This window comes from Zea mays, chromosome 4, assembly GCF_902167145.1.
Source record: "Zea mays cultivar B73 chromosome 4, Zm-B73-REFERENCE-NAM-5.0, whole genome shotgun sequence".
NCBI lineage: Eukaryota > Viridiplantae > Streptophyta > Magnoliopsida > Poales > Poaceae > Zea > Zea mays.
The window spans coordinates 180804688-180820788 of record NC_050099.1 but is presented as its reverse complement, the minus strand read 5'-3'; the positions used below and the strand labels follow the sequence as shown (position 1 = coordinate 180820788).

Genomic DNA, 16101 nt, shown 5'->3' with positions numbered 1-16101 from the left:
CGTTCTTGAGATTTGAGCACTATTCGAGTTGTAAACTCCTCGCGTTGTGTTTGTATGCTCACTTTCTCTCTTGTGTGCGTGGTTGTGTTGTGGACTTGAGTCTTGCTTGTGTTGGTCTCCCTAACCTTACTCTGTGCTTTCTTTGTGATCCAAATTGTAAGGGCGAGAAACTCCAAATTGTGGAGATTCCTCGAAAACGGGAAAAATACTCTAAAGGAAAGACCGTGGTATTCAAGTTGATCATTGGATCGCTTGAAAGGGGTTGAGTGCAACCCTCGTCCATTGGGACGCCACAACGTGGAAGTAGGCAAGTGTTACTTGGCCGAACCACGGGATAAAAATCGTGTGTCTCGTGTGTTGCTTATTGTGATTACTTTGTTCGCACGAGCGCGTTCTTTAGCCGCTTGATTTCATTAACAGCTTGATAATCAAGTTTGTGGCTATTTAGTGTTTAATTTTACAGGATCACCTATTCACCCCCCTCTAGGTGCTCTCACATACATGTTGAGAAAGAACAAGGTGAATTTACAGAGAGGAACAACTATCGGTTGGAAAAAAGCTCGAGCGCAACAAGCTGGCTCAGGCTCGCAACGTATTCGGCTCGGACTGGCTCGACGCTCAGAACGAGCCAGGAGCGAGTCGAGCAGCCTTTTCAAGCTCGTTAGATGGGCGACCTGAGCCAAGCTCGGTTTGTTGCAAGCTCGTTTCCACCCGCTCAGATGCTCACTACCATATCTCATAAATGTATAAACCATCATTTTCTTTGTTACACACCTGTAGGAACTTGTGCAGGTTTCTACAAACTGAACATAGCATCTGACTTATCTCAAATGAGCATGTAACAATATATCAGTCAATCAAGAATCCAAAACAGAATTTCGAAAATAAAGATGAATAAAGTTTCATAAGTCAGGAATTGTTACTGTACTGACTACATGGAGTTTTAAAACATAATAAAACAGGAAACTAAAAGAAAACGGCTAAGGTTTGCTTATCTAATTCTGAAATTCAGGAATGATGTAACATTATATCAGAACATACAAGGAAAATAGAGTATTGTCAGGAATGATGTTCGCTTTTGTTGCAAAGAAAACAGACTACTGCAAGAAAAATTGAAGTGGAACATAAAAAATATCCCAATGAGTTTAGATGTGTGATCAATGTATTTTCAACTTTAATGAATTACTTGATATTATATTTGCTTCAAAGAGATGTTTACCAGTGCCTCACATGTCAGTTATCTGGTTACTCCAGTTGTCAGTTGATCACTAAATGATAGTCAGGAAGGCCATTAATCAAGCCAGCATGGTGATAGTAGAACTAATGTGACCAATGAAGCAATCAAAATCATTTTAACAAGCCACATATCCTAGAGATCGCCACGGCACCAAGCAGATGGTTCATCAGATAAGGAAAATCAATACCTCAGTCTATACTCTATAGCATGGTTTGGTACTTTATCGTTTTCTAGAAGCCTATCCATTGCTTATGGAGGCATTCTCTTGTGGAAGATCTGCAGCATGATCATTTATTTACTATCTTATCAGTTTCAATTCTACAAATATGTATTGAAATTAAAATATTATATTTCTTGATGTTGTCATAGAGGATGTACATACCAATATTTTAGCACTCCCGAATTCACAAACCTTGACTTGGTGGGAAAGAGGATCCACCTATCAAAGAACAAAAAAAGTCAACATTTTCCAACTGAACATCATGAACCATGATGCAGTAATACTGAACATGATTAAAAATTGGTACTGAACACTTACACTTGAACAGAGCACTGAATGACTGAACGACAGATTTGATGACATAAGTGGTACTAAAAGTCTGAAATTAATGTGCTGGTACTTTTTTTCTCGTGGAAACCAGAGAGGAGAGGTGGACTACGCCACTGTAGGATGTGATCCAATCTTCCAATCCAAACTACTACCATCCGATCATCCAATCATCTAATCCAAACTATAAAACCTTCCTCGTTCCTCCTTCCTCTGCTACTCTGTGTGGAGGATGGAGAGGGATAAATAGGGAGGGCCGAGGCGGGGAGCGTCGCTGTTGCTGCGTACCTCAAAGCGTTCTGTGGGATCATGTCATACCACTGGAACGCTCGTTGCTTTCTGAGCTGTTGGTCGATGTAGCAGAGAGGAGGTGGCGCGGCCGCAGAGAAGGCGGAGAGGGGCGGCGCGCGGTCGCGGAGGAGGTGGCCCTGGCATCGGAGGCGCGGAGGCTTTGCGCAATCGAGGAGGTGCGCGTGGGAGTCTGCGGAGGGACGGCGCGGTGGCCGACAGAGCCGCGTCGGTGCCGGCGGAGCTGCGCGGTTCAGCGGAGAGAGTTGGGAGGGAGAGGCAGAGGGAGGAAGCGAGGCTGGTCGAGCTAGTGGTGGGGCTCTGCATCGGAGGATAGGGCACAGATCAGGGGAAGGTGATGGTGGCGGCTAGGGGAGGGAATCACGGTGTTCTCTCGGACGTGCGCGGCGAGGGCGAGCTGACAACGCGAGGGGGCACCGGGCGGGGGCATGGTGAAGGTGTGGACGTCCAATTTTGTATCTTATAGAGTTGTAGAGATAAATATTAGAAATTGTTGGAGATGCTCTGTGAGAGACCAGCGAGGCAGCGCGAATGACTTTTATTCACTGGGACTAGACATGTCCAAATGGGCCGGCCCGGTAGTGGGCCCGTGACCCGGCACGGTCGTGGCCCGGCACGAGCACGGCCCGGCCCGACTAGAACCGTGCCCGGGCCGGCCCGGTCCGATAGCCGTGCCGGGCTTGGGCTGGCCGTCTGGCCTGCGGTGCAGGCACGGGCCCGGCACGGTTAATTGGTATGCACGATAACGGCCCGTTTTAGGAATTTATTTTGTAACTGTCAGTCTGTTTTTAGCTATAATACTGATAATATGTTATTATATAAGAGTATTCTGAATTGTTATATGTGTTTCTATGTGTATCTGAAATTCTTTATCTAAGTATGTATCTAAAATTATAAATATAATTAATTGAATCTAAACTAAATTTGAATATTATCCTTAAATTCTGAATTTTAGAGTTTTTTTTGTGTTTACGGGTCCGACCCGGCACGACAGGCCCGTCGTGCCTCCGGCCCGGCACGGCCCGTATAAGAATAATCGTGTCGGGCCTGGGCTATGTCAGCCAGCCCGCGAGCCGGCCCGGCCCGGCACGACACTGAACCGTGTCGGGCTTGGACTGACGCCCCTCGTGCCGGGCCCAGTCGTGCCCGTGCCGAGCCGGCCCGGCCCGGCCCGTTGGACATGTATAACTGGGACCGGTGTTTCTGTTGATCTCGTTCAAAAACTATGTTGTAGAAACTATGATGTACTGTAGGCTATAATTTGTAGGTATAGCGAGTTAGTTCAGTGCTAAATATTGAAGGCTAAAATATTTATAATTTTCATATTTTGAAAACATATTTATATTTTTTTTAAATAGTAAAAATGGTACCAACGTATGCAGCTGGAGGCGTCATCTACTTACTTTGCTCCATGGACGCTGAGTTTTTGCTCAAGTTTCACTGCAGTGCTATATAGTTCGTCGCTCAAAACCCCTTTGTCCTTCGCACTGGCAATCTAGTTCATAATATTAAGCTGTGTCTTTTGGCCTTCTCCACCTAGTCACACGACAGCATGGTTGGTATTTTATAATTTTATAATCCAGTGCACAATGCAAAAACTTTTAAGACACGTAAGAGTAATTAATATTGTCTCTATCTAAATTAAAATTTGTTTTAGTCAATTAATAAGTTCTTACAATATTTGATGTATACATATATTTTATATTTGTGTCTAGGTTCAACTTTATCCATTTAAAAACAAGAGATAAAACGATAACTACTTTAGGGTGAAAGGAATACAAACTATAACGGCAAGGGGTATTATAGACATTGCAAAACAAGAGATCGAACCAATAACAGGTGTCAATTGCCTAACAATTTTTCCATAAATTCACAAATTACAAAAAAAATGATCTCCATGCATCCGGCTTGGACATTATGATGAGTTTGGTAGGGTTGTAGCTTGCCAAAAAACGATTATGGTTTTTTTTTTAAAAGCAGCTTTTCTGGTAGATCCGAGGCAATTTTGCAAATCGTTTGAAAGAAACGACTTACTTTAAAGTTAGAGTCATTTTCCTATATTAATTAAATTGCTAGTGCTAGAGTTAAAACTGGTAAACCTAATATTTGTGGCTTCTTCTTCGTAGTAAAAAATGTCTTCGCCTTTTAAATGTTTTTCATAGTATGCCATTTAAAAAAATAATGTTCCATAGACTTTTATCATAGAAAAACCATAGCCGAAGCATTGGCTCAATCTCTAATAAAAGCATTTGGCTCCACTTCGGCAAAAATGGAGTGCAATGCGTCGTCGTGCCACGTCGCCACGGCCGTACTCGATTTCGTCCCCTCGCCCACGCCCCACGCGGTCCTTGGCTCCTTGCCTCCGGCTCCGGCAGTCCGGCTCAGAGTGCAGTTCCCTCTTTGGCTCTTCTTCCCATCCCCATCGTGTCGTGTCGTGCCGTGCGCTTCCGAGACAGCTCACTCCACCAGCAGGGCCGTCACCACCACGTCGGCGTCGCCATCCATCGTCCTCGTCGGAGCCCAGGCCAGCTGAGAGCTGACTCCTCTCCCCGAAAGGCTGGAACCGTCCAAAAAGGAAGGGTGCGGATAGCGTGTCCAAATCGAAATCGAGCAGAGTTCCTGGGCGACTGGGCGCCTCTCTATTTTAAGCTGACCTCCCTCCAGATAAACTCCGCCAGCGCAGAGGCCTCGTCCGTCTCCGTTTCCGTCTCCCTCCCCGCGCCACCTCACTCGTTCGCCGCCTCCGCCGGCGCCCGTGCGCCATCTCCACTCCAGCGCGCTCTACGCCGATCGAGCTGCCAGGTACGGCACCGCGCCACCTCCTGCTTCCTCTCCGACCGGCGTCCCGAATATGGCCGGCATCGCCAGTTAATCTACCTAGCTTGCTTTGGAGTATCGCGTCGCACGGGCACGGGGCCGACGGGTGTACGCGGCCTCCCTGCGCGGGGGATCGATTCGTGGCGGGTTTTCCCGGGGGTTCGGGTTAATTAATTTGCGGGTCCAACGGCGAAGTCCGTCGATCAGTGCGGTTAATTTGGGGACGCCGGGGGCCGGGGGCCGGGCGCGGTCCGTCGGTGGGGCGTTGGGCTGGAAGCGGTGGGCGTTAGGGGCCGTCGGCGACGCCACCGTTGACCGTACACGTGCATTTGCTCCAGAGGATAGGGAGGGACGTGACAAAGCCTGTGCGGCTGTGCTGATGCCTGATGATACAGGCTCTTGTCCGGACGAACTTATGCGTGGCCGAGATAGCGGCAGGCAGACCGTGACGAGGTGGAGACTAGGGACGGAACGGACAGTGTGAGCGTGATGCATCCGTGACTTAGCTTGCCTACGTGGTTCAGCTTCTGGCTACTACTGAGAGTGATCGTTGCGCCGTTCAAGCCGTGCGAAGACCAGTTCATAGTACAGGAGAAAAGGAAGCGGACATGTTCTTCAATCATCTTACACTAGTAGTGAAGTCACATGCTACACTACTATCGTCTCTTTGTCGGGTAGTAATCTTGATTTGGAACCTTCCGTTGCTTTGGAGTTTGGACTGGTTCATTCAGTGGCTGACACTGGGATGGTGTACTCTGTCCGACAGCTACCTTTCCGACAGCTACCTGGTTGGACTACTAGCTTTCTCTTTTGTTTCTTTGCCCGCCAGCGCCTGGCGACTATATTCAGATTCAGTAAAATGGGCGAATTTCAACTAGTAATTTGTTATCGTAGCTCGTAGCACCAGATTGCCATGCCGTCTTTGAACTGTATTCCGTCCCCTGACAACATCTCACTGTATTAATTTTGACACTTTCTAACGGCCTGACTGTGTAAACTCACTTCATTTTCAGGAGGTTGTGGATTTCATGTCCGTGATCTAGGCGCCTTACTTGGACTCAGGTATGGGTTCTGCTGCTACTGAGGTGTGTAATCTGACCCCTTTTGTTGTTGCAAACCGTGCGGTGTTTGATAACCTTGTTCTTTAATGTGACGGTTAATTATGTTGATTCAATTTCCACTCGCAGGGCAATGACACCTTGCTGGGCAATGGAGTTGTTGGGATTCTTGCTGAGACTTGTAATATGTGGGAAAGAAGGGCGCCGTTAACTCCTTCCCATTGTGCCCGCCTTCTGCTAGGAGGAGGCAAGAACGGACCTCGAGTAAACCGGATTATTGTGCAGCCAAGCACAAGGAGGATCCATCATGACGCTCAGTATGAGGATGCAGGATGCGAGATTTCAGAAGACCTGTCAGAATGCGGCCTTATCATAGGCATCAAACAACCCAAGGTCATATTTCTCATTAAGTTAGATACTCTATTGGACAGTGCTCTATACCAATATCAGATATCACCATGGTTCTGAAACGCTTGGAGGTGTCTTCACTTGGGCAGCTGCAGATGATTCTTTCAGATAGAGCGTACGCTTTCTTTTCACACACACACAAAGCCCAAAAAGAGAATATGCCACTGTTAGACAAGGTATTAAACATAAGCTCGTACCTTCATCATTTCAGTCGTCAACTGCCATTGTCATTCATGTAGGATATTAAATCATTGACTAATGTCCTCAGATCCTTGAAGAAAGGGTGTCCTTGTTTGATTATGAGCTAATTGTTGGAGATGATGGGAAAAGATCACTAGCATTTGGGAAATTTGCTGGTAGAGCTGGACTGATAGATTTCTTACATGGTCTCGGACAGCGTAAGTATGATGACCAACACTAATAAATAACTCGTGCAGTGACTTGATAATATTATGCCTTTGGTACTTGGATTTTCCATCTGAGTTTGTTGCAGGAACTAGTTAATTTGCTCACTGCAACTTATGATTAATTGTTTACAATGATTTAAAATGAATTCAACTGCTGATTCATAGTACAACCTATGACTTGTGATGTGCCTGTTTGGTGTTGTATGTCACTCAAGCAGCTTAAGGTTTTCCCTGACAATTTCAGGATATTTGAGCCTTGGATACTCGACTCCATTTCTCTCTCTGGGACAATCTCATATGTATCCTTCGCTCGCTGCAGCCAAGGCTGCAGTCATTGTCGTTGCAGAAGAGATAGCAACATTTGGACTTCCATCCGGAATTTGTCCGATAGTGTTTGTGTTCACTGGAGTTGGAAACGGTAATTGTGCTGTCAACATATTTCCATTTGATTTTTATAATAGGAAACCCCTTATATGGCTACTGTCCTACCATGTGTTTTTGACATATGATGCATCTATTTGGGGCATTGCGCTCTTTGCCCCTTTAGCAGTTGAGTGCTTTAACACTGGGTCATCTCATAATCTTGATGAGTTAATGGTTCCAGTGCATAAAATATTTCTTCTACTGCGCATGTGATGTTATGATCACTGTTTTCTATATCTATTTTTGGGCCATTGTACAAATACTATGTCGTTTACAGAATTTTTCTGGTGTATGTGCCTGTCATTTTAGTGCAAGCTTAAAGAAAATACATCTTACTCTTTCCTTTCAAAGGTCAAAATGACATTACCTTATTGACATCTCCTTGAATTAGTGTGGTTAAATATGATTTGTGAAACTAAATATCTTAAGCCTGCTGGCACTAGGGCGATATTGATAGCATTACATTGACCAAAAAGTTATATAGATATACATGCTTTCTAAAGAAAATAAAAAACTAGACCGTAGGGTACTATGTCTCAATTTTTGCTACCTTAGTGATGTTGTTTTATCTAAAAAATCTTACACTTGGCGGCATATATAACTTCAACGTGACAGTCTCTCAGGGTGCGCAGGAGATATTCAAGTTATTGCCCCATACCTTTGTTGATGCTGAGAAGCTTCCCGAAATTTTTCAGGTATTATGCTTTTACTCATTCTCTTGCATTAAATCATAAATTCAACTAAAGTAGCTAATTAAAATTTTCTTAGTAATATTTTTCCCTAAATGAAATTCATCAAATTTTATGTTTCATCTTTCTGTATCCATCAGGATTAGCTATTGTTACTTGGTTTAATTTGTAAGCATGCTTCATAACAAGCGTAGTTATACTCTAACTCTGTTTTTAATGTTTTTTTAATGAATACTCTGTTTTTAATGCTACAGGCCAGGAATCTGTCTAAGCAATCTCAGTCGACCAAGAGAGTATTTCAACTTTATGGTTGTGTTGTGACCTCTAGAGACATGGTTTCTCACAAGGATCCCACCAGACAATTTGACAAAGTAATGCATGTCTCTTCAAACATAAGTGGATTTGTAGTTTCTCCTTGATGGTCAGTTATAACAACTTTTTGTTATATTCCAGAGATGTATTCGACCACATACCCACATTTTAATTTCATCGCTTCTCGTTATACTGGTTGTGCATCAGGAGCCTTTGCGCCTATCTGTTTTTTTTTGTTATAACGGCAATGTCCTAATGTAGTTAATCGTCTTATACATATAGATCTTAAATATATTTTTAAGTAAATTGCATCCATATTTTTCAGTTATTTTCTAATTAGACAAGAACCACATTAGCATTTCAATGGTCTCAGTGCCTCACTCAAAAATCTTAAATCTGTGTAATCTGCAGGGTGACTATTATGCTCATCCAGAACACTACACCCCTGTTTTTCATGAAAGAATTGCTCCATATGCATCTGTCATCGGTATGGTCTTGGATGACTGCTTTTGTCAGAAATTGTTCCGATGTACTCTTTGAACCAACTAGAACATGTTTTTTTATCAACTTTGAACATGTGAGACCAGCCATATATGGGAATTACCTTGTTTTGATGCAATCTTTAATACAGCCCAGGCACACAATTCTTTCTGTTTTTGTTAATGTTAATACTCTTAGCAAGATGCAGAGTTTTCTAGAAGAGTTAACCTGCTGGGTCTTGGCTGGGGTTCGTCACCTTAGCTGCTTAAGAATAGCTGATACCCTTAGAGCGGTCGGGTCAGGTTCTCTTGTTGATATGTAATCTTTTTTTGCGTCTTCGGTGTGGTGTGTGATGATCTTGCTCAGCAAGGTCCTCATCATGTAGGACCTTTCTTTTTTCTCTCTAATATATAAAGATGCACAGCTCTCCTGCGCGTTCGAGAGAAAAAATGTTAATACTCTTAAGAAAGTGCAGTATAGCATATAACAGTTTTAGGGTAAAAACTATTTCTATCCATGATAACATCACTTTGTGGTAGTTTTTATATAAGATGGTGGGATTTAGTAAATAGCTGCTACTTATTGTAATAAATTTCTAGAGTAGCCATATTTGTCCACACTCTAGTCTATAATTTGCGTCTTCATGGTTTCTGCAGTAAACTGTATGTATTGGGAGAAGAGGTTTCCACCATTACTAAATATGGATCAGTTACAGCAATTGATGGAGACTGGTTGTCCTTTAGTCGGCGTTTGTGACATAACTTGTGATATTGGAGGTTCCATTGAATTTATCAACAAGAGTACATCAATAGAGAGGCCTTTCTTTCGGTAATACGTTCCTCCATTTTCCATTCTTAAATTTAAAACTGGAAAAGGTATAATAACCCATGAGTAGCAGTCATAATATCCTAAAGGGTGTTGGCATTACTTACATCCCTAATTCTTTTGAATATTCATTGTGGATGCACAGTTTGCTTACAGTATTCTGTCCTTGCCTAGTTTGTAGTTCAGTGGCATTCCCTGATATTTACAGCACCCTAGGTTCTCGGTGGCTGCTTCCTCAATCACCACAGTTACTGTTAATAGTTCTTCCTATAGGTATGATTCTAACTAATTACGGGATACGCAACCATAGGTATGATCCTTCTAAGAATTCATACCATGATGATATGGAAGGTGCCGGAGTGGTCTGCTTGGCTGTTGACATTCTCCCTACAGAATTCTCTAAAGAGGTACTCCATCCAATCTCTTTTTTAAGCGTCTGAGCATTTTTGAGAAAAAAACTTATTTATAAGATGCTGCAAAGTACTGAGGCGTACATATTAACTTGTGTTTCATGGTACTCGAAGCGACCAAAGCATGATTTGCACCTGATTGGTTGGTGCTAGTTGTATCACACATGCAAGCATCTAAATTTGGAAGTTAATCCATCCACCTTGGGCGACGTGGCATGCAAAATGGACACGAACGTGGCATAAAACACTAGATTAATTCTTGTGTGTACTGCACTGGCGTCTTGGTATTTATAGTAGCGCTTGCCGTGCCTTAAAAACAGAATGGAGTAACAGATTTCTTACTACAACAAAGATGCTATTTTGTATAGGCATCAGCTTGCTGCATTGATCTTACTTTTTTTTTCTCGAACATTGATCTTACTGTTGTCCCATTATATTGGAACCATGTAGGCCTCCCAACATTTTGGAAACATACTATCTAGACTTGTTGCTAGTTTGGCCTCAGTGAAGCAACCGGCAGAACTTCCTTCCTACTTGAGAAGAGCTTGCATTGCACATGCTGGCAGATTAACTCCTTTGTATGAATATATCCCTAGGATGAGAAATACTATGATGTAAGCTTCAAATACTTCTATTCTTCATTGTTGTATTCCTCTCAGATAGTTCACTTGTACGATGTGATCCATATAGGTGCAAACCACTCAAATAGATATTGTTAAAATATGTGGATTATTTTAGTGTTTTGCACTATGCTTGTTATTCTACAATACGGGGAGTAGCCTTTTATTAAACAGCCCTGCAAATTGTGTCCTTCAAAGTTTCAGTTGGCGGACTTTCTTACCATGGCATAGACTATGCTTGTATCCCTCCAAACTCACACTATGCTGAGTATAAAAGGGGGTAGACCGGTAGAGTGTACTTATGCTGTGGAATTAGTCTATTGTATAGGATGCTACTATGAATACATCCCTTGCACTCCTTTGTGCAGAGTGTTTCCCCATTGGGCATGTTAATGGATGTGTTTCTTAACTTCTATAGTTCTACTATTGTAAACCAGAACACTTCAGGTTGGATAAAGGACTAAGTGGCCTAGTTTTTACTCTTTTTTGCTTTAACTAGTATGCTTTGTTGGTTATTTTTAATAAGTGGACAAGCATCTCTGATTCATGTGTCTTTTGTTATCTTATCAATAATTTGAACACCATCATATTCCTGTCCCTTTATTTTTTTTGTTCAGAAACTTCTCTATGTAGTGGTTGCTCATGTTGTATATATTGTTTTTTTGGGATTTTCCATAGCATCACATAAATTCTTTTCTCATTATGGTGCTTACCAGTATTTACCAATTGCCACATTTTAATGGTACTTAATGTTGTTGTCGAAGTTATATTCTATTTCTTGCAGAGATTTGGCACCCGCAAAAACAAATCCATTGCCTGACAAGAAGTATAGCACCCTGGTTAGCAAATAGTATTTTCCTAGTACTCCAGTACATTCATGTTTTGTATTTGACCAATACACAATTACTTAGCCTTTTTGCCTTTAAAATTATTGATTCTATGAAACAGGTATCTCTCAGTGGGCACCTATTTGATAAGTTCCTTATAAATGAAGCTTTGGACATCATTGAGACAGCTGGAGGTTCATTTCACTTGGTTAGATGTGAAGTTGGACAAAGCACGGATGATATGTCATACTCAGAGCTTGAAGTAAGCATTTAACTTCATACTGAATCTCAAATTAGTTAGGTTGAAAATCTTCTCTGGAAAAAGTATTAGGATAAATCTTTTTAAAGAAGGTAGTTCCTAGTTTATTTTTAAAGAACAATCTTCTGCTGGCCAACACAACCATAATTTGATTTGTTTCTGAAACATATGATACACACCTTTCTGCAGGTAGGAGCAGATGATACTGCCACATTGGATAAAATTATTGATTCCTTGACTTCTTTAGCTAATGAACATGGTGGAGATCACGATGCCGGGCAAGAAATTGAATTAGCTCTGAAGATAGGAAAAGTCAATGAGTATGAAACTGACGTCACAATTGATAAAGGAGGGCCAAAGATTTTAATTCTTGGAGCTGGAAGAGTCTGTCGGCCAGCTGCTGAGTTTCTGGCATCTTACCCAGACATATGTACCTATGGTGTTGATGACCATGATGCAGATCAAATTCATGTTATCGTGGCATCTTTGTATCAAAAAGATGCAGAAGAGGTTATTCTCGCAATGATGCATTCCCCATGTCTTGACATTTTCTCTGTACTGTTTGGTTGCTTGCATGACTTGCTATTAACATGATCTATGAACATCAGTGAGCAATACCAGATTCAAAATACTGTATTTGGTTACCCTGTATGCAATATTTGTGAAATTGGACCTTTATCTTATCATGTCTCTATATCTGTACATGCAGACAGTTGATGGTATTGAAAATACAACTGCTACCCAGCTTGATGTTGCTGATATTGGAAGCCTTTCAGATCTTGTTTCTCAGGTAAGTTTCATCCTGATACTTAAATCTGGGTGGGCTCCATTGTTTTTTAAACTAACTTCATTCACACTTAGGCAATAGCTTCTATGCGGTTCAGGACATTGGTTTGTGCTTTCTTTCTGGCAAAATATTTAACTTGTACCCCTGAATTTGTTGATTACAGTACTAACTAGTCAGAAGATTAATGATGCGAGCTCCTCTTGCAGGTTGAGGTTGTAATTAGCTTGCTGCCTGCTAGTTTTCATGCTGCCATTGCAGGAGTATGCATAGAGGTAGTCTTCTTATCTGTTCGTGGTGATCTATAAAATCCTTGGAGCTCTGTTGAAGCATTAAACCATTATTGATGTGATATTTATTGTAAGAGATTTTGACTGACAAATTCATCTATTACAGTTGAAGAAGCACATGGTAACGGCAAGCTATGTTGATGAATCCATGTCAAACTTGAGCCAAGCTGCCAAAGATGCAGGTGTAACTATACTTTGTGAAATGGGCCTAGATCCTGGCATAGGTACTTCCTCATTGTAATGGTCACTGAGAAAGTGTTGTTTCATCATAAGTTAAATTTCCTGTAAAAAAAGCTTATGTATATTTATGTTATGCAGATCACTTGATGTCAATGAAGATGATTGATGAAGCTCATGCACGAAAGGGAAAAATAAAGGCATTTACATCTTACTGTGGTGGATTGCCATCTCCAGCTGCAGCAAACAATCCGCTTGCCTATAAATTCAGGTAGATGTATCCATTTTTTTCTCGAACGCGTAGGAGAACTGCGCATCATTATATTAAGAAGAAAATAGGTAATACAAGGTCCAAAGCGGTAGAGGTATCCATGTTCTAAGTAATCCAGTTATCAGTACTCAATAGTAGTACAATGAGGTTTCTACATCCAAATATTCTTAACAATAATATTTCACGTGGTGTCCATTCAAACAAATCATGTGCCATTTTTTTTGAAATGCTAATAATTATCTTCCTCTTTTTCAGTTGGAACCCAGCTGGTGCACTCCGGTCAGGGAAAAATCCTGCAGTCTACAAATTTCTTGGTGAGACGATCCATGTAGATGGTAAGTCTGTTACAATTTTATTTCTCCTGACCTGCTACACTAAATAAGGAGCAAGTGCTTGCTCGTATGTTCCCTTTTTTTCAAAAAGGATGGCAGTAGCTTTACATAATTGGTCAAGAGAGAATTAGATGCTACAAATTACAACACACATCTCATATAAACACACTGATAGGAATAGTACCAATTCAGAGGAACCCATGATGGCCTATATTAAATGGGAGATATGGAGCCCTTGGATCTATTTCATATCCTGGAATCTAATAGTCTCTTGAAACGATGGGTTACTCCACACAGCTCCTGAGTGATTTACTTACCACTTCAATTCAATAGGTCATAACTTGTATGAATCAGCAAAGAGGCTCAGACTACGAGAGCTTCCAGCTTTTGCTCTGGAACACTTGCCAAATCGGAATTCCTTGATATATGGTGACCTTTATGGTATCTCCAAAGAAGCATCCACCATATATAGGGCTACTCTTCGTTACGAAGGTAAGCAACTGCATACCTTTTTGCTTCAGTGAGGCATTGCTTTGCATTGCAAGTCTGATTTCCGTTCACCATTTTGCTGCATATGTGCAGGTTTTAGTGAGATTATGGTAACCCTTTCCAAAACTGGGTTCTTTGATGCTGCAAATCATCCACTGCTGCAAGATACTAGTCGTCCAACATATAAGGGTTTCCTTGATGAACTACTGAATAATATCTCCACAATTAACACGGACTTAGATATTGAAGCCTCTGGTGGATACGATGATGACCTGATTGCCAGACTGTTGAAGCTCGGGTGTTGCAAAAATAAGGAAATAGCTGTTAAGACAGTCAAAACCATCAAGTTAGTCCTCTGATCCCGTGCTACAAAATTCATATCTTTTCTGAACTGTTGCAGTGAAATATAAATGTTGCCATCAAGTTAATATGTTAAAGAATCCCCTGGCAAAAAATGATTTAGGAATAATAGAAACAGGAAACATGAATGTTGTAGTTGTATTTTAGAACTGACAAAACACGATCATACACGAGCAGGTTCTTGGGACTACATGAAGAGACTCAAATACCTAAGGGTTGTTCGAGCCCATTTGATGTGATTTGCCAGCGAATGGAACAGAGGATGGCCTATGGCCACAATGAGCAAGTGAGGCTTAATACTACCTTAGCACATGTCTTATGTCTCATGTGTTGCATGTAGCTGTTAAAATATCCGTGCTACAGTTCTTTCTTTCTTTCTGAAACCATAAGAGATTCAACCTACTAATTTTATTGTTTGTAGTTGCCCTAATCAGTTCTGTTGTATAAATTTGACAGGGACAAAACTCAGATACAAAACAGACTTTTAATTCCTTGTAGATCTGCAGTAGATTACCCGTTTAACGATTAATGTGAATCCCAAACTTCTTTTCAGACTCTGTTCTACCAGACTAGCTCGCATCATATTTCATACTGTTTTTACTTCATGTTCAAAAAATGGATCAAATCAAGTCAATAGCAGAGGACTCCTGCTGAGGCAGAGCTCTTGTAAATTCAGGACATGGTACTGCTCCACCACGAAGTCGAGGTGGAATACCCGGACGGGCAACCCGCCGAAAAGCACCAAGCGACGCTACTGGAGTTCGGGAAGGTTGAAAATGGCAGGTCCACCACTGCCATGGCGCTGACCGTCGGCATTCCAGCAGCAATAGGGGCCCTGGTACTAAACCTAACCACAATTATACTTGCACAGTAGTAAGGAAAAAGCAAAGCAAAGTCGGGGAGGAATGATGTGTGCTCATTTGCTCTCGAACCATGTTATACTGCAGCTATTGCTAAAGAATAAGGTCCAGACGAAAGGAGTGATCAGGCCTCTGCAACCGGAAATCTACGTTCCAGGTGTGCTACGTAGTTTTTCATGCTTGTCCTTGTGGAATTACCATGACGTGTAACGGTGCTGACCCGTGTGTTTGCGTGTCTGAAGCATTGGAGATCTTGGAGTCGTCGGGCATCAAGCTGGTTGAGAAAGTGGAGACTTGAAAGTTCCCTGATACACAGATAAAGATAGTATGATATAGCAGGGCACATGTATCTTTTGTATTAACTCCGTTCTGGAATATATATTTGTGAACTAAAATGTGACAAATAAAAAGAACGGGTGGAGTATATTGTAAGAGACGGCAAAGAAACCTCTGTATATATGACCTGTCGATATCAAATAATGCCGATCAGTTAGTTGGCTTGGCTCTTTTGAGGGTTTAGTTTATACTAGTAAATGAGAGCAACCAGCGAAGCATAAACAAGATGAGACGTCAGAGCAGCAACAACAACCTGCGTTGCCTTTGGTTTATATTGCATCGGTTCTCCGAATGAACTTTGCATCCTGTGCACATCAGACATGTCCCAGAGGGATTTCATTTTCATTAAATTGACATATCAGCAAATCTGCTTATGCGTCGAGATATTTATGAGAGGGGAAGAGAGCTTCATGAAACCAAACCGGTCCTCACGACTACCCAGGCGATGAAATCCCCGCTAGGCTGATTGCTTGATCTATCTACTGCGGCTGCTCCAGTTCCTCAGGTGGGCACCGGCGCCTCCTTCCACGGCTGCTACAGTCCAGACTCTTCCTGTTTCGCGCCAACTCCCTCA

At 42.0% G+C, this 16101-nt stretch overlaps 1 protein-coding gene across 5 annotated transcripts; it reads left to right on the top strand.

Moving 5' to 3' along the window:
• Positions 1-4364: 4364 nt before the first annotated feature.
• On the top strand, positions 4365-15698 carry LOC541648 (lysine-ketoglutarate reductase/saccharopine dehydrogenase 1). Of its 5 annotated transcripts, none has more exons than XM_008679548.3 (26): positions 4365-4895; positions 5924-5995; positions 6098-6361; positions 6466-6552; positions 6645-6774; positions 7028-7201; positions 7822-7901; positions 8150-8266; positions 8619-8694; positions 9344-9515; positions 9823-9919; positions 10373-10536; positions 11327-11381; positions 11491-11631; positions 11818-12138; positions 12338-12418; positions 12622-12687; positions 12809-12926; positions 13021-13150; positions 13406-13485; positions 13816-13974; positions 14065-14317; positions 14509-14617; positions 15008-15169; positions 15279-15348; positions 15434-15698. In XM_008679548.3, the coding sequence occupies exons 2-26, from the start codon at positions 5975-5977 to the stop codon at positions 15487-15489; spliced, it is 3183 nt and encodes a 1060-aa protein (XP_008677770.1). In that variant the 5' UTR covers positions 4365-4895; positions 5924-5974; the 3' UTR covers positions 15490-15698. The 5 variants fall into 5 exon arrangements, with proteins under 5 accessions (XP_008677770.1, XP_008677771.1, XP_008677772.1 ...); XM_008679549.4 differs by having other exon boundaries at positions 4457-4895; positions 6472-6552; XM_008679550.3 differs by having other exon boundaries at positions 4480-4895; positions 5924-5972.
• Positions 15699-16101: the final 403 nt, after the last annotated feature.